The sequence below is a fragment of the Vicugna pacos genome, chromosome 4, assembly GCF_048564905.1.
Source record: "Vicugna pacos chromosome 4, VicPac4, whole genome shotgun sequence".
NCBI classification, from domain to species: Eukaryota; Metazoa; Chordata; class Mammalia; order Artiodactyla; family Camelidae; genus Vicugna; species Vicugna pacos.
The window spans coordinates 58,660,697-58,679,001 of NC_132990.1; the positions used below are offsets into that span (position 1 = coordinate 58,660,697).

The 18,305-nt window shown below is 46.1% G+C and overlaps 1 protein-coding gene across 3 annotated transcripts in view; it reads right to left on the reverse strand.

The window, feature by feature from the left end:
* The window catches only part of PTPN3 (protein tyrosine phosphatase non-receptor type 3), a 129,074-nt gene that overhangs the window by 64,398 nt on the left and 46,371 nt on the right, over positions 1-18,305 (reverse strand). For 2 of the 3 annotated variants that reach the window (XM_006213371.4, XM_072959883.1), the window contains exon 2: positions 828-982. In XM_006213371.4, coding sequence (XP_006213433.3) covers positions 828-982 — 155 coding nt within the window. Of the gene's footprint in view, positions 1-827; positions 983-15,838; positions 15,997-18,305 lie in introns of all 3 variants that reach the window. The other variant, XM_072959882.1, reaches the window with a different exon arrangement.

Consider the following 18,305-nt stretch of genomic DNA (forward strand, 5'->3'; position numbering starts at 1 on the left):
TTTTGTTGCCCTTTAAATTCCCGTGGTCACCTATCACCCCCGACTCTTCTCCTGTACCCTCTCCACTCTTTCTGACATCTTCCCTCGCACACTGAACTTCCCAGGCTGGGACAGATGCTGGCAGCCAGTCCAGGGTTGGAGGGGACCCCTTTAGGACTGGCCAGAGGATGGGAGAGACAGACAAAGGTCACGAACACCCAGGTGGTGAGTGGGGAGGGGTGAGGCAGCAGCGACGGCCACTCTTCAAGCATCTTACTGCTGACGTGGGACTGGAGACCTCGTTCCCAGCCCCGCCTCTGCCACAGGCTTGAGGGGGAAGAAGCCAAGCCCTCCCCAAGCCCTGCCATCTGGGAGGCAAACCACCCTCCAGACAGGACCCACCCACATACCACGGGCACAGCTAACCAGCACCGGCTGTGTGCCACGTGTTGGGCACAGGGGAATGACAGTACTCTGTTCCCCAGGAGCTCACAGCTTAAAGAGTGACATATAACCTGATCGTTGTAACTGCTATTAACGCAGCGTGACATGGGCTCGAATAAAGCACATACAGGGCACCGTTACTGGAGAATCAGCTCAGGGAAGTCAAAGACTTCGCAGAAGCAGTAACATCTGTTCACGTCACACAGAAGAGGGGCAGAGACATGCCAGGTGAGGCAAGAACGTGAACAAAGGTTTTAAGGGTATTTCCTGTTCAATCTCAACATATAAGACCTGAGATCTTGAGCTTTTGCTTGAAAATGATTTCTCTTCATTTTCTAACCCAAGAGATGAAAAATAGTTCTTAGGGGCATTAATGCAGAAAAAACTAAGCGTGGAGAACTTACGTTAACTTTAAAGGTCTGTACCAAGCCATCTAAGAAGCGGATGCTGCAGACGACTTCGGACCGTGTCTTCTCTCTGGGTAACTCCGAGGTGCGTATGTTATTAATTCTTCCACCCAACGCACGTAACCGGGAGGTCATAACTATCGCCGAATAACCTGTAGCAGAAGATATACCTGTTAGCTCTGATGTGCAAGTTACCAGTTCTACGTGAATGGACCTCACAGTCCATCCATCCCTCACCTGTCTGCCTTGGCCCCCTCACAAAACCGCCCAAAGAGCTCAGATAAATGACAGCCAGATAACAGACCATGTTTCCATTAAAGTTTTGACTTCTAAGCAGCTTTAAGCCATATTTATTGGTCAATTATAACACGTTCATAGAATTACATGGCTTGTTTGTGTGTCTTACGATCTCCCTGGTCTAATCTTCTAATTCATATTTCCTAGGATTTCAATTTTTAACGTTTTACTATTTTATACATTTGCGTATTCTACCCCTAAGGTTTTATACGGAACTAAATGTGGTATAAAAATGATTTAGGATCTGAAGCCATTTGTTGATCAATTAGACTACATTAAGTTAAGAACAGCTATTGAGTAAGACTGTTTAAAAGAAAAGGCAGCCCACAGGGGTATTTGCAATATACATCCACAAAGAATATGTGAAGAGCTCCTACATATCAATAAGAGAAAAAATAAGCAACCCTGTAGGAAACGGTAACACGAGATGTCAAATACAAACTCAAACCTCAAAGCAATGCTACCACACGTTCAGCAGAATGGCTGCAACGAAATCTGACAAAGCCAACAACTGGCCCAGGTGTGGAGCAGCTGGAACCCTCGGGCCCTGCTCCTGAGAAAATCAGTGCAACTACTTTGGAGAATTGTTAGGCAGTATCTGCTAGAGCTGAACACATGCATGTTCTGTGAAGTAATTCCACTCCTAGGCACATTCCCAATAGAAAAGTACACATTTATCCACTAAAAGACGTGCACAAGAATTTTCATAATGGCTCCAAGGTGGGCAAGACCCAAATGCCCATCAGCAGAGTGGATTAACCGTGGTGACAGTCACACCATGCATAGCTCTACAGCAAAGGAAGTAGGTGAACCACTGTGACACACAACATGAACTCCTCCAGTGTGCTGAGCAAAAGCAGCCAGACTCAACAGACTACCTGCAGCATCAGTCTATTCATATAAAGCTCAGAAACTAACCAATGCTAACAAAAGACAGGACAGCAGTCACTGCTCGGCAGAGTGACTGAAGGGGTGACCAGGGGTCCTCTGGGATGCTCATCTCGTGATTGGGGTGCTAATAACACCAGTATACTCACTTTGTGAAAATTCATCAAGCTCTACACTTGTGATTTGTGGGTTTGTTGTTTTTTTTGGTATGTGTATTTCAATAAAATTTACTTTAAAAAAATACATGAATGAAGAGGGAATTACACAGCAGTTTAAAATCTGACCTTGGTATATTCGGGGAACAGTAAGGAAAGTGGTTTTACTAGTGAGTGCCACTGTGAAGTGTTAGACTAACAGATTACAGAGGGATGCATCTGAGCACATGGTCACATCATGCAGGCAGGAGGCACAAGGGTCCAGGCAAGCTCCTCAGCTTAGGAATGGAGGTGTAAATCCAACAAGGCTGAGTGGAAGGGCAGATAAAGACGAAGGACTTCACAGCAGTTTAATATTCTTTTAAAAATTAATTTTCTGCAAACTTTCCATGATGAGCTGGGCCTTTGCACATGCTATTCCTGCTGCCTGGAAAGCTCTCTCTGCTCCTCTTCACCTGATTAATTCCTACTCAGGCCTCAGTGCTCAGCATGAGGATCACTTCCTCAGGGAAGCCTTTCCTGGCATCCCTAACTACACATTTAATTGTGTTACAGGCTCTCTACAGGGCTCACCATAACTTCACACTTACAACTGATGACGTATTTAATATCTGCTTCTGCCACTAGGAACTGAGCTTCACGAGGGCAGGAATCAGGTCTGGTTTTGCTCACTGCATCCCCAACACCTAGCTGTGACAGGCAGTCAATAAACATGTGACTAAATAAATAAAGGAAATGAAAAATGAAGTTAAGACTTATAGTCTGGAAAAAAATAGCATGACCAGGTAGACAAACCTGGGTTGGTGGAAGCAGGCAGGACAAAGAGGCTGGGATGAGAGTGGGGATGCTCCATACAGCAGTGCCCTCACACGGTAACGTGCACTCAGATCACTTGGGGATCTTGTTTAGATGCAGGCTCGGATTCCAGCAGGGCTGGGTGGGGCCCAAGAATCTGCATGTCTCAGACACTGGGGCGACAGCGAAGCTGCTGCTCCAGGGGCCACAATGTGAGGGGCTGTCACATAGAACCAGAAAAGCAGCACTAAAGTGTCAGGGCAGGGCCAGAGATCAGGATTTGGAAATCAGTAGCAAGGGAAGGATGAGGACTAGGGAGAAACGAGCCTCCAGGAACCACAAAAGCACAGCTTTTGTTTTGCAGGCAGCAAAAACATAAGGGAGATGAAAGCGCATAGAAGATACATCCAGGACAGAAGGGCGCCCTTTGTCCCTCCAGGTCCTTAAGAAGCTCCAGCAAGACCTCCATTCTTCTGCAGATGAATGTTGATGTTAAGAAAAAAGATTCCTGGGACTGGCAGTGGAAGGGAACTTATTGTCACTTACAAAATGCCACCCACCCCGCCACCTCCACCTTGCCCTTTCCAATGAAAATGTCATCAGAAGCAGGTATGCATTTTCTGAGTAATACCAAAAGTTATCAAAAGACAACAAATGTGTTCCATAATGCTTTAACTGCACTGAATTTTAAATGTCAAATTTATTGGTTAGTCCTTGTCTAAGAATTTCAGGTGGGTTATAATAAAAAAAATTTTTTTTAAAGATACAATGGAACCATTACAAGTGTGGCTCTTAGTGGGAGGTGCACACCAGAACTACTTGGGGAGCTTTCAGAAAATATGCCTGTCCCTGCCCCACCCATAGGTGGTGATTCAGCGCCCTGGGGTGTGGCGCAGAATGACATTCCTTCTGGGAAGCCCTCCAAGAAAGGGCCAGGCCGGCAACAGCTAGAGGAGCAGGTTTTCAAGGAACCTCAGGGTGTGTTTCAGATGGTCGGACTTAGAATGCAGGTAACCCAATGGATCCAAGGGTTCCGCATCCTGAACTGACCATGGATCAAAAATATTCAGGAAAAAAAAAAGTCCAGGAAGTTGGAAAAAGAAAAACGTGAATTTGCCACGAGCCTGCAACTATTTACATAGCATTTATGCCATATTTACAGCTATTTACTTAGCACTGACATTGCATTGGGTATCACAAGTAATCCAGAGATGACTTAACGTATGCAAAAGCATGTATAGGGTATATGCAAATACTAAGCCGCTGTATATAAAGGACTTAAGCATCCTCAGATTTTGGTGTCCAAGTCGGGGGAGGGGAGGTCCTGGAACCAATCTCCTGCAGACACCGAGGGACAACTGTATGGATTCTTCGAAATCTGAGCCACGCGTTGACGGTCCTCGTGTGAAAGACTTGGGCAGTTTCTCAGAGTGGCGAAAACTGAGAGCAAATCACACCATGACTCGGGATGGAAAAAAAAACTGAAGGTGATTTCAAGCAGGAGCCTCCAAATGAAAGCCACGTGCGCGGGCACGCCAATCGTAGGGCTGGTTTTCACACTGCTCTCACCGCGTGTCCGGTGCCAGCATGTGTGTCATGGGGCTCACTAACTTAACCAGGGTTAATGGTGCTGCGCTCCCAGCATAATCCGGTAGCCAGTTCCTGATAAACTCAAGGAGACCGGCAACCCAGAAGAGACCTGCTTTTTCTGCCCTCACACTCATCCGTGGTTGTTGCATAAAGGGCTATGACCTAACAACGTTATAATGCGGACTTTCACGAAAGTCGCAGAAATGTTCTTCCCACAATTATTCCCAAAGCAAACCTTGACAAGAGCAGCCTGCTGTTGAATAACCACATAATTGAGCCATGTGGTGTTTTCCGATTGTCTTGAAATAGTATCTTAAACAATCCGGTCAGGACAATGGATGCTGACTAACAGCCCTGTTTCCTGTGCCACAGCAATTGGGGAACTCGGGGTTTCTATGGCTTCCTTTATGAGCCTCTTAATTCCAAACAAAGCCACAACCCAACCAGGAACACGTTGGCCTCTCCAACCACAGACGATTTCAGCTTCAGCAGATGCACTTGACAACATGGAAGCCAAGATGGTTCTTTGCATTGAAAAAAAAAAGTTACGGCTTTAGAATATGTTTTGCACAGTAACAACAGAACTTCTACTGTGATTATAGTTTTCATGAAAGATTATACTTGCAAACCATTATAGAATGAGGCAACATCTCACCTGGTGCACGGTGGGGGCCCAGTACATACTATGAGCCCTAAAGTCAGCATGTGTGAGTGCCTATACAATGTGTGACCCTTGCCTGGCAATTTATTAACAACCTGTTGTGTTGCATACTGACTCATGATTTCACATCCAAGCCTTGAAAGCTTGTTTTCCGACAAAGTTATTTGTGCTTTGCACTTGTTTTGAATAGTCTGTTTTGATGAAATGGCTTTGAAGTTGGACGTTAGGACTTGCTTTATCCAACTCTTGCACCTGGAGTGGAGAGAACCATCTCGTGACGGGCTAACCACCAAGAGGCTGACCAGAAACTCGAGCCTTGGGCCGGAACAAGTCTACTCTCTGCTCATCTAACACGCTCTCCAAAGGGCTTGGGACACTTGCTCCTGCCATGGCCAGCCTACTCCGGGTCAGCAGGGGTGGTAAACCGTGCAGCAATCTCAGCAAGAGAAGGGACATCTGTCTCTGCCTTGGTGAGGCCGCCTCTCAAAGGCAGCGGTGCCAGTCACGTAACGGTTCCTGGAGTAATAACCTTGGGAGCAGCCGACCTCGCCTGCCAACACCTGTGCAGTCGCCCGTAAGCTACGTGCCCCAGCAGCAAGGGACCTAAACCGGCAGCGGTAGTGGGAAGGACACTATCTAGAACCATCTTGTAGAAAGGTACATCTCAACTGAACTTGGATGTTTTCTTTCATCTCCCCATTGCCTGGAACAATCGTGTAATTAATCTGTCACCGGTTTATAGAGTATATTATTTCCTTATTGGCTTATTAAGAGACGTGATCCTGTAGGCTATTGGCTTGTGAAATACAAATGATACTTCCCGCAGTGAACCTGAGTTAAAGAAATTACTGGCAAAGACAATCTCAGTCTCAACATAATGTGCCCCAAACAAACAATAATGCTAATGAGCTCCTGAGACCTTCAGGTACCGACGGTAGACTCTGGATCTTGCAGGGCGATCCTGATTTCAAATATTTACAGGGATATACGAATGTTCCCGTAGTTTTTATAGATGTGATACACCTTACAAACTCAGTGGACCCAGAAGCAGGAACCTATTGCTCTGGGCACACGGGACACGAGTTCCCAAGGTCAGGGCTGAGTAACCAGGTTTTTATCAGCCTGACACAAGGAACAAGGGATGCTTTGTTTCCCAAGGGTCTACACGCTGATCGGGGGACCTTTGTTTTTTCACAAGCCAAGGAACCCCAGGCAGGAAGAAGGGAAAGGAGCAGTCTTCACCCCGAGAGAACGTTGGAAAGAAACCCAACTCCATTTGAGCATTTTAAAAGGAAGTGTTAAAGTTATTTCATATTCTTGTTTTTAAAAATAAGAACTAGACCTCTAACTGAAAAGCGCAAAAGTTGGGGTGGGGAGGGGAGAGAAAGCAGTCCTGATTTATAAACACCTAATCTGTGAGTAAACTGCTAGAATGAATCATCAAATGGAACCTTCAAGCTGACCCAGGCCGATGCCACCACCTAGTGGCCACCAGAGGAACACACTTCACCCCCTACCATGACTTTCCACTTCCCTCGCCCTTCCTAAAGGGAAACGTGGACAGTGAAGCTCCTTTGTCGTTTATCACCCACGTTCAGCTTAGTTAAGTCTCCCAGAATAGAGAAGGCCTTCTCTGTGGCCCAGTTCCCTCCATTTCCCTAGTGAACTCAGGCGAGCTCTCTTCTCTCTTTTTTGTGTGTCTGTGTGGCTATGAGCTCCAACAAATGTCTGATCAGCAGAAGAGGGCCCTCTCTAGCATGATAAAGTAACAAACACTCATACACAATCAGTCATGCTAGACAGATGACTCAAGTTGTGTGATTCCCAAATACCAGTATCTAACGTGCTTAAGATGAATGCTTTATTTGTTTAGCTGCTAATACCAACATTGCTTCCTCTTCCTCTTCACTGTAAACACAGCAACTGGGCTGCATTAAGGGTTAACGGAGTCTTGGCTGGGTGGGGGCAGATCAGGGCCTTAATAATCACTCGCATCACTCACTCAAGACTAGACCGCATACTGATGGAAAAACAAATGCTTTCTGGTTCTTGGCTGCACCTCCCACGGGGCAGCTCCGAGCTCCAATCTGTTCTAAGCCTGGGCCTAAGTGTTCCTTACGCGCCTCTGAAGTCAGTGGGACATTCTCTGCTAAAGAAGAAACTTACATGCACCTGGATGGGGATTTATCATTTCTCAAGCACTAGATTAAGATCAGATCAAACTGTAAGAATGTATACTTAGTATTTAAATTGCTAAAAAAAAAAAAAAAAGAAGACAGCGGTTAAAAGGAGACGCTTTTTAACCAGAGAATTAAATAAAATTTTGGTGTACTTAAGAATCATCTGGGGAGCTTGTTAAAATACAGATTCTTGGGTACCACCCACAGAGATTCTGGTTTAGTAAGGACCCAGGAAATTGCATTTTAATACTTGAAAAAAAATTTTTTTGAGCTTATAGAAAAGTTACAAGACAAAAAGAGAACTCCTGTCCATCCCCAGGGGCCTGGATTGAACTTACCATTTTGCCACATATCTTTCTCTTTCTCTCCTGCACATACACCAGCCCCCTTCCCTTGCTTTTTACTGAATACTTGAAAGTTGTAGGTATCATGCCCCTTTACCTGTAAATATTTTAGCAGGTGTTTCCCAAGAACAAGGGCATTTCATAACCACAGTACAATGATCGCTGAGAACATTAACACTGATAAAGCGCTTATCTAATACACAGTCCATACTACAATTTTATGAATCGTTCTGATGATGTCCTTTCTTTCTTTCCCCTTGATCCAGGAGCCAAACCAGGACCTTGCCTTGCTTTAGCTGTCAGGAAGAAGCTGCGTTTGTAATAAGCACCCTAAAGGGACACTGAGCACGAAGGCAGTGGAAAACTCTCAACCAGGTACCTCCTTTATGTTTTGGCCATCTGTGCCTACAGTCAGGGGCTTGGTTAGGTTGGTACCACATGTCAGTTTTCCTGTCTGTATTATAAGTCACTTCCCAGAGCCAAAAAGGGTTTCTACAGCTTAGCTGCACCATCACTCAGTCTAGGGAAGCACCTTCTAAGACAGTGATGCAGCAACAGACTTTCCAGTCCGTATGTTGGTGCTGGAATCAGCACAGAGGAAGAAAACAACGTGAAAATAAACTCAGTTCAAAAAGGATGCAATTCTGCGGAATTTTGTAACCAGAGGTCTTGACTTGTTCAAATTAGTTCACATGTTTCAGATGGCAGTTCTTAACAATTTATAGTGCCCAAGTTATAAAACAAGAGACCACAGTATCTTCTGTTAGGCACACTTTCAGAAATGGGTGGGAGTTAAATACTGTTGTTGTAAGGAAGAAAAGAAAAAGAGATACATGCGTTTTGCATGATTTATTAGGTTTTGCAAATGTTAATAAAACTCACTCCAACTAATAAAAAACTAGTGATTTTAGTTCACTCATGAAAGCGTCCATATCTTAGAAAAGCTCTCACTTCATTAATTTTAAATTATGTGCAGCTAATAACCACATTACCATAAACTGGCATATGGAATTTAATATTCCTCCTGAAAATAATTTTTGTAAATCAACACTACCTTCTGCCATTTTTTCCCTGCTTACTTGGCTTTAATTTCCAAAGTATAACACTAGCAAAATAATGCAAAGATAAATATATTGACTTGTCTTAAAAACCAGCTTAGAATGTAAACATAATCACTACTGAACATTTGCTAAATTAGAAAAAAAATCTATTCATCAAGGGAGGCATTTTCATGTTGCTAATTCAACAGTAAAGTCAATAAACTAATTTATCCTGAGCCTATATACCGAAAAAATTTTAAATAACATCTTTAAAGCTTTAAGCCCAGTAATGAGTATAATAATCATAGCTAATAAGGTGTTGGTGCACAAGACTTGTTTTTAATTTGGGTATGCATATATAAAAGTGTCTCATACCTTTTATTTATAAAAAGTGCTTCTGTGAGTGCATTTATGAGTTTTTAACTCTGACTTCACACTGTTTACCACCTGGGAGAAAATGCTCACACAAGTCACCTTAACACCACAGCTCAATACGCAAATTAGCTTGCAATTTTTAATCCTAATACTCCAGCAGTACCACGGTGGGATCAAATCGTTTATTCCACAGATCCTGTAAACTTGCTCCGGGAGTGGATCTCCAACGGCGAGCCCCCGGGAAGCGGGGTGGAGTGATTTGCAGGATCAGTTGTGTCCCAGTGGAGACCTGTATTTAGCGCCCTTGTTCTCATACAACTTCAAAATGTCAAATAGTTCTCTTGTTATGGAGCCGGGTTTATTTATAGGCTCGACACCATGACACTTGCAAAACTAACAAAATAAAAGTTATACTTGATACTAGGGGGATAACAAGAAGTAGTTTTAGGCTCCCTGAAGGGCAAGACAAAGAGTGCTGTGGGAGCGGCAGGCAGTTTTGGGACAAAGGTAATGTTGCTATAAAGGGAAACCAACCTCTTCCATCCCAGGAGTTGAGTGTCCAGGGCTGTGATGAGAGGCCAGCTACCTGAAACCCACAGCTGGCTCCCAAGTGACCAGAGAACACGTAAAACCTGAGGACATTAAATGAAGTCATCCCTGTACAGCACAGGGAACTATATTCATACTTCGTAACAGCCTATAAAGAAAGAGAATATGAAAAGGAATATATATATATTATATATATATGTATAACTGAATCACTATGCTGTACACCAGAAATTAACACAACATTGTAAGTCAATTCAAAAAAAAAAAAAAGCTGGCGTGAGCCCCCTCATTCCACTTCCAAATAGGACTCTCCCCCCAACTCCCCCACCCTGGAGGTGACCACTCTCAAATTTTGGTATCATTTTCACGAGATTTTTTAAATGAGATTTTTAGAAGTTTACAAAAAACAAGTTTTTAAAACGTTATCGTGGTGCAAAGCTAAACCACACACTTCGCAGGACCCAGGCCCCCCGGGGCTGCTTCTCCATGCACGTGGATGCTCTGTGTGTGGCAGGGGCTGCGGGGACATGAGAAGGCTGAGGTTCATTCTCCCCTGTCCCCTCGGCATGTCTCAACAGTGACCACTCAACTTCCCCCCTTATGTGCCACCTCGGTGAACAGAAAAACTTCAGAGGCCAGCGAGCCTGGAAGAAAAAGGGGATGACACCCCTTTGGAGGAAGTGAACCAAATCATGCTGGGGAAGATGACTTCTGGGACTCGCCACCAGACAAGCTGTCCCAGCAGCCTCCAAGCTGAATCCCCAAATGGGACCAGGACTGCAAGTTCACAGGCCCATCCGTCTTGTTTATGATTCCTTCCAGCCTTTGTCATTACTTTGGCAGAGGAGTTGTGGATCATTCACTCCCTCAATATTCACTTACGGGCATCTGCTCTGCACCAGGCCAAGGGAGTGGGGCCTGTAGAAGACAGAGTGGATGGAGTTTCAAGTTCTAGGAGGGATGAGAGCCCACGGCGCCAGACAACGCAGGAAGGCTCCCGACCTAGCAGGGTAGGCTGGGTGGGTGGTGGGACCAGCCCACAAGGGCTCCATGGGGTTGGGGGAGAGATGCTTGCAAGATACAGGGAACTGGGCAGGTGGAGGCAGTGGCCGTCCAGGAACTGCACACCGCATGTGCAAAGGCCCAGAGGGGAGGCTCATGCCCATTTCAGGAACCCAACAGAAACAGATTTACCAGTAGGAATAACTGAAACCCTAGAGAGATCGGAGGGAAGAGATGAGGTTCTTCAAAAATCCAAGGGGCTGTCTCGCAGAAGAGGAATCAAGATATGGTGTGAGGCTGTGGGAGGGTCAGCAGCAGTGGCGTCAGGCAGAGATGTGGACTGGAACCCCCGCTTAGCCATTTTTCAGCTGTGTATACTTAACAGAGGTCACTCACCCTCCCCGAGACTCAGTTTCCTTATCTATAGAAGGGGGAAATTCTGTTTTCCAAGGTTATTTAAGCACTGAAGGTAACGTGTATGTCAACTGGCCCAATCAATGGTCCTTATTACCACTACCATCATTGGACTGATAATTTTAGATTCCAAGGGATCAATGGATGGAAAATGAAAGAAAAAAAAAACCGAAGAGCTTTGGAATAGTCAAGGCTGCACAAATATGGAAGGGACTGCCTCGGGAGGGAGAGAGCTCGCCGTCCCTAGAAGGGATCAAGCAGAGAAGGTGGATAAGACTCTTAATGAGCAGGCTGCAGAGGGCCGGCTGGCACTGGAAGGGCATGAACTTCCAGCTTCCACGACCAAGATTCTATTATGGCTTCTGCTTCAACAGTGCCAAGGTTAAGGTACTGACATGTAAGCCCCTCCTAGAGCAGCACTGTTCAAAACTGGATTTTTTACATGGACTTCTCACTGGAAATAATTCTAAACAGATATCTCAGTCTTGGAGGAAAAAAAGCAATGGCCCATCAAACTATGAAACAGGGGATAAAATAATATGAACAGACAAAAAGCAAGATAGAAAGCTCGAAATACAGACAATGGACTCTGTCTCACATCGAGCAGTTTCTACCTAAAATTAGCTACCCGTCTCTTCTCATTCTCCCTCTGAATAGATCCACTGGGCCCGAAACACACTGCAAAACAGGATGGAATAAATTTACTCTACAGGGACAGGAATCAAGTTGCATAAACTTCACAAAAATACTGTGCTAATATTTGCCCTCGGGGCACAGACAACGCCCATTTGGGTGTCAGCCCATGATGTTTCTATCTTAGGCTCCAGCCCCCACCCCTTTTACAGCCAAAAGCAGCAGGAGCCTTCAGAAAAGAAAACAACTAAAGTCACTTTGAAAGCTTTGAGATGCGCTAATCGCAGCACATCCCAGCCAAGTAGCTGGAATCTCACAACTGGACCATCCTGCCAACTCCGTTCTTGCCAAGGAGTCTGAGGCCAGCAGCAGCCTGGCCAGAGAAACCCAAACCTTACCACCAGCAGCCCTCGCCATAATTTTATCTCAAGGAAACACAGAAAAATACCCTCCAACCCCTCCCCCTCAAAACATCACCCCATTTGTCACTAACCTGCCAAGTGACCTGGAAGTTACTACTCCATTTCTTTTCAGCCCAGTTTCCCAGCTTAGAGCCCTCTAAGGCTCCTTCCAGCTTTAAAATCCCCTGGCTGGAAGGTTTAAATCCGCAGGGCTATCTCTGGTGATATTAGGTACAGTAACTCTGCTGGATGCCAGCAGGTCTAGAGAGCAAGATAAAATGTATTTTTGCTTAGCCTAGTCCAACTTCCTGGGCTTTGACTTGGTGAGATGGGGTGGGGGAGGGTCAGAAAATTAATGAAAAGAAACCACATTAACTCTTAAACTTATAAAGTGCTAATCAGAGAAGTATTTAGGAGTAATGGAATGAAAATAATGTATCTCGTTGCATTTATTTATTTGCACTGAGGCCTTCCGTATGCTGGGAACTGGGAATGCAAACACACAATCCATTCTTTGATTTCAAAGAGCACTCAGCCTTTTGATCAGGGACACTGCTGCCTGGGGGCTCTGGGAGGCCAGGGATCTCAAAAGGCCAGGGCCAATTACAGGTCTGAAGGAATAAGCCATTCCTGGGTTCAAGTCTCTCCTCTGACACTCCCAAGCTGATAGGACCTTGGACAAGTTAACTTTCAAAGTCTTGTTTCCCCATCTGCAAGTAATTCTGAGGAGCAGCAATCTTGTATGTAACCCAGCAGAGGGTCTGGTCCACTACACACCTAGCATCAGCTCCTCTGAGTACTGTTCCTGTACCACAGCCCTTTCCACACACCTCCCTCCTAGTCCCTGGGCCGTTCCCAATCTCAGGCTTCCTGTCCTGAGGAGCAGCCAAGGGTCTTACAGGGCTTCAGGGTTTTCCAAATATTTTCACACCCATTACTCCTAGCTCCATTCATTCTGATGGGGACTGGCAGGCAGCACTGCTGTTCCCATTTTACAGATGGGTAGAGGAGACTCAAAGAACCCTGCCCAAGTCACACAGTCAGCCACCAAATGGGGTGACGGACATCACATACCTGACCACTGAGTTTCCTCGCCTAAACGGCCAGGAGGAAGGTAAATTACAGGCGATTCACTGGAAGGAAAAGGCCCCACTTACCCACTACTGTCTCTGCGATCTACTGACTGAAGGTACGTTCTTACCCTTTGAGATAATCTTCATCAACACTCCCCACAGCTCATATGCTGGTAGATTTCCTCTTAGGGAGGAAATGGTCTAGAAAACCTTTTTCCCTCGAATTAATTCTGCAACATCAGAAACCTGAGTAATGACTGGGTATTCATTACCATATGCCCTCTGTTCTAAGATGACAATTACCAGGTGTTTCAGCAGCGTTAGTTTAAAGGAACAGCACACCCAAAGGACCCTTTTGACTGTGAAGATCATGACTTCAGAAAAGGGAAAATGTGGAACATGTATCTTTCAGAATTGTGAAAACATAGTGACTTCCTCTCACTTTTACAAAAGGCGTGGGCTGGAGTGCGCCAACAATATGTCTAAAGGCCCTTCCAGCTCGACAGGCAGCCACCCCAGGTTAATGATTAACAGCGGGAGAGCAGGAGTGGGCCAGCTCACTTCCTGAGGCCAGGCCCTGGGTTTGGGCCGGGCCTCTCCTACCCCGTGACCAACAGCTCTCCTTCCAGGGAGATCCTGACTGTGGCTGGCCAGGCCCAAGCCTGTGCCCCCCCACCCCCACCACGGCACCTGCCTCCAGGGATCTCAGAACAGGGAGGACTCCTGATGGAGGCCGGGGTGCACTGCAGGGCCCAGGAGACAGGGCTTCTCAATAAACTTGAGCTCAACTAGACCCTGGCAGCTCACCAGTGGGGCACACGTGCCAGCGCCAAGCCAAGGGTCTCATGAGGACAGCCACGAGGCAGAGAAACTGACACACTGAGGTGGGGGGGGGGATTCCCGGGTCTTTAGGAGGGTCCAGGTCAGCCTCGCAGCATCTAGGCTGTGGAGGTGCTCGGGCAGCGCAGAACCTACCTCCATAGCTGTGAAAAAAACAAGATGGCGCTGACCACGGGAAGGGGGCTGACCCTGAAGGGGAAGGAGGAGAGAGCAGCTCAGCTGAGCAGCTGCTACGAATGGTGGGCTCTGAGGCGCTCACGTCAAATAAAACCAGCAGCGTTGTCTCGTTTGGGGAGGTTTGTTTTTTTTAAGGCGTACTTGTAACCTCTACATAATCAACAGCTTACCGTTTCCCATCTTCCCACAATGAAACACTTGTCCAGGTATTTCAAACACCTCACTGGCATCTTTTTGTTATGGTTTTACCACATCCCACCAAGTGGGACCATTACCGTGGCTGGGGGCTCAGATGACTTCTAACTAGGAGGGCTCAGACTTCCAAAAGAACCCAGAGCAAGCCAGAGCAGGAAGGGGCACTTGACCAAGCACAGGCACACACATCAGGACGTGGTGCCCAGGCGAGCCCCACCACCAAAGACGCGTGGCCACGAGGTGACAGGAAGGGAGAGACCACCACCTGACAGCGACTGGCATGAGAGATGAGCAGGTAATTGATAATTTGGGCAAAACCACCAGATTTATTGTTGTCTTTTCTACTAGGCAGAACAACTGTTTTACACTGGGAAGTATGGACTCAAAGGGGATGGGAAGACATGTCCTGACCACCTCTCAGGACCCGCCAGAGACTACACCTGTCATCTCACCTGGCTCCCACATCAAGAAGAGGGGTCCAGGCTACGGACAGCAAGGACCATGACCAAGGTGGCCCAGCGCAGAGCAGAACCCAGACCCCGCGGCTCCTGACAGAGTCATAGTCCTCCCAGACATCGCATTACCCACCCTGGTCTTTTTCTACTTTTTAATTTTTAATGGACTTTATTCTTTTAGAGCAGTTTCAGGTTCACAGCAGAATTGAGCAGAAAATACAGAGAGTTCGCACAAAGCCCTCCCCAGCCACACATATATACTCCACTACCGTCAACGGATTTTTAAAATTGTAGTTACACAGAACATAAAATGTGTCATTTCACCCATTTTTAAGCACACCATTACATTCACATTAATTACATTCACAATGTTGTGCAACCATCAGCACAATCTATTTCCCGAATTTTTCCATCACTCCAAACAGAAACTCTGTACCCATTAAGCAATAATTCCCCATTCCCTCCCTCCCCTAACCCCTGGCAACCTCTAATCTACTTTCTATGAATGTATCTATTCTAGATATTTCATGCAAGTGGAATTATACAATATTTGTCCTTTTGTGACTAATTTATTTCACTTAGCATAATATTTATGGTTCATCCAAGCTGTAGCATATATAAGAACTTTATTCCTGTTCAAGGCTGAATAATATTCCATTGTCTAGAGAGACTACCTTCTGTTTGCCCATTCGTTTGTTGACACTCGGGCTGGTTCCACCATTTGGCTATGGTATTGTGAACAGTGCTGCAATGACATCTCTGTACAAGTATCTGCCTTCGCCCATTTCAATTCTTCTGGGTGTATAAACTAGGAGTGGAATTTCTGGGTCATATGATAATTCTATATGACTTTCTGAAGAGCTACCAAACTTTTCTACAGAGGCTGTACCATTTTACATTCCTACTAGCAATGGAAGAGGGTTCCAATTTCTCCACATTCTTACCGATACTTCCAATAGGCATCCAAGTAGGTGTCAAAGTGGTATCTCCCTGTGGTTTTAACTTGCACTTCCCTGATGACTGATGATGTTAGGCATCTTCCCATGTGCTTACTGGCCATTTGTAGATCTTCAGAGAAACATCTATTCAAGTCCTCTGCCCACTGAAAAATTGGTTGTTTATCTTAAATTGGATTGAGTTACAGGAGGTCTTTGTATATTCTCAACGTTAAACCTTTATCACACAGCGTCTGCAAATATTTCCTCCCATTTTGTTAGGCTGCCTTTCACTTTCTTGATAATTTTGATGAAGTCCGATTTATCTGTTTTTGTTTTATTGCTTGTGCTTTTGGTGTCATATCCAAGGATCCACTGCTAAGTCCAAGGTCATGAAAATTTAGCCCTGTTTTTCCCTAAGAGTTCCATGGCTTTAGCTCTTATACTTAGGGCTTGATCCATTTTGAGTTAATTTTTGTGTATGGCATGAGGTAGGAGCCACCATTGCCATCACGATCCTCGGCAGAGCTGGCCTTGCTGGACTAGACCGTGAACTTCATGAAGGCAGAGTCTGGGTCTTTTAAAAATCAGGACCCAGTGCCTGGTACCCAACAGGTGCTCCATAATTACCTGCGGGATGAATGGAGGGTTGAGTGGATAAACTACAGGGGCAGCGGTGGGGAGTATCCTCCGTTCCTCAGCTGCTTCTCATCACTACTGAAGCACCACCCACAGCTGGCTGCAAGACTCTAGTTTGTAACAAAGCAAGCCTGATAGGCTAACCATATTAAAGACTAAATACGTATCAACAATTGCACTTGCACGCTCCTATTAGCTCAACTAAAACAATCTGTAGGATTTAACTTGGGCACTTAGCTAAGGAGAGAGCAGAGGGTCCCAGCCCTGGAAAGCTCAACATGTCCTTACCAGTCTCCTAACTCGAGCCCCTCACTGCACAGAGGAGCAGACTGAAGAACTGATGGAGCCAGTGACCTCCCAAAGCCTGGGCTTCCGCTCCCAGGGCCTTCCCCACCCAACCCAGGCTGGTGGGATCACCCACTGGAGACAAGCAACAGAAAGGCACGAGTTAGCCGGAACTGCTTCAAATGGTGGGAGTGGCTCTCTGGCTCCCAAACTTGCCAATGGAAAAATGAGCCCTGGGTCCTGGATCTCACTCTGCTACACGGGGCCTCTCTCCCTGTCCTCCTCACCGGCTCTCGCTACTCTGGCCTCACTGCCCCCTTCCCTGTACCTGGCTGGTACAAGCTCGTCCCCAACTCAGCTCTTCACAGTTGCTGTTCCCTCTGCTTGGAACACCCTTCCCTCAGATGTCCTCCACCCGGCTCTCTCCTCCACTTCATGTGTCTTCTCCAACTTTTCCTTATTGGTGAGGCCTTCCCGACTCTCCTCTCGGTCCTCTGTTCTCCCCCGTAGTGTTCATCACCACTAGAGGTATTAAATATGCTTGTTTCCTCCCAATTCCCATGTCCCTACCTCCCACTGGCATGGAAGTTCCTTACAGACAGGGATGTAATTAGTTAACTGCTGTACCCTAGCAGCTGGAACAGTGCCCAGGAAGCCTGAGGTGCCTGGTAAGTTTCTGCGAATGGCATGGATAAAAGGACAAAATGGGGAACGACACACCCAGTATTTCCTTGCCACTAAGCGTTGCAGAGAGGAAGGCAGGCAGCTCTAGACTCACAGGTGAGCACTGCCTGGACCCTGCAGCCACAGAGACCCACAGGCTGTCCCGGGCTCCTGGGCCTGCGACGGGGGCGACAGGGCTGGGACACGGTGTGCGACCAGACACTCCCACACGTCTGAGCCGAGCCCACGATTCCTGCAGCTGCAGCTGTGCTGTCCTGGCCGCGGAAAATGGTGCTTAATAAATGCTTGTGAGACACATACACACGAAAGAACAGTTAGTGGGCACACCTGCACTTCCAGAGGGCTCGTGTCTGCACTGCTAACGGCGTATCATTCCAACAATGCTGGGAGGTGGTCTGACCCAGTAATTCCATTTCTAGGAACCTACCATCAGGATACATCCAGACACAAAAGTTTTATTTGCAAAGATTTTCCTCCCAGTGACCGAACATTAAAAATTACAACCAAAAAGCTGATTTCCAACCTTAGAGGGTCAGTTAAGTAAATCATAGAATAGCCACAGGATGTCCACAAAGACTTTATAACGACACAGAAAATGATTAGAATATTAAGTAAAAAAAAAAGACTGGTTACAACACTGTACCTACAGTGTGACCACAACTGTGACAGTCATAGTATAAAAGTATAAAGGAACACACTAGATGGTGAAAATATGATTGTTAGTTTTCTATTCTCTCAACCTTTCTGAATTACCTAAGTTTTCTATGAGCAATGAGTTCAGAAAATCAAATGGATAGAACTTAAAATGCTGTCCCCTGATGCTTTCTTGGTGCCCAGGGTGTGTAACTGCTTAAACCTCCAACCCCTG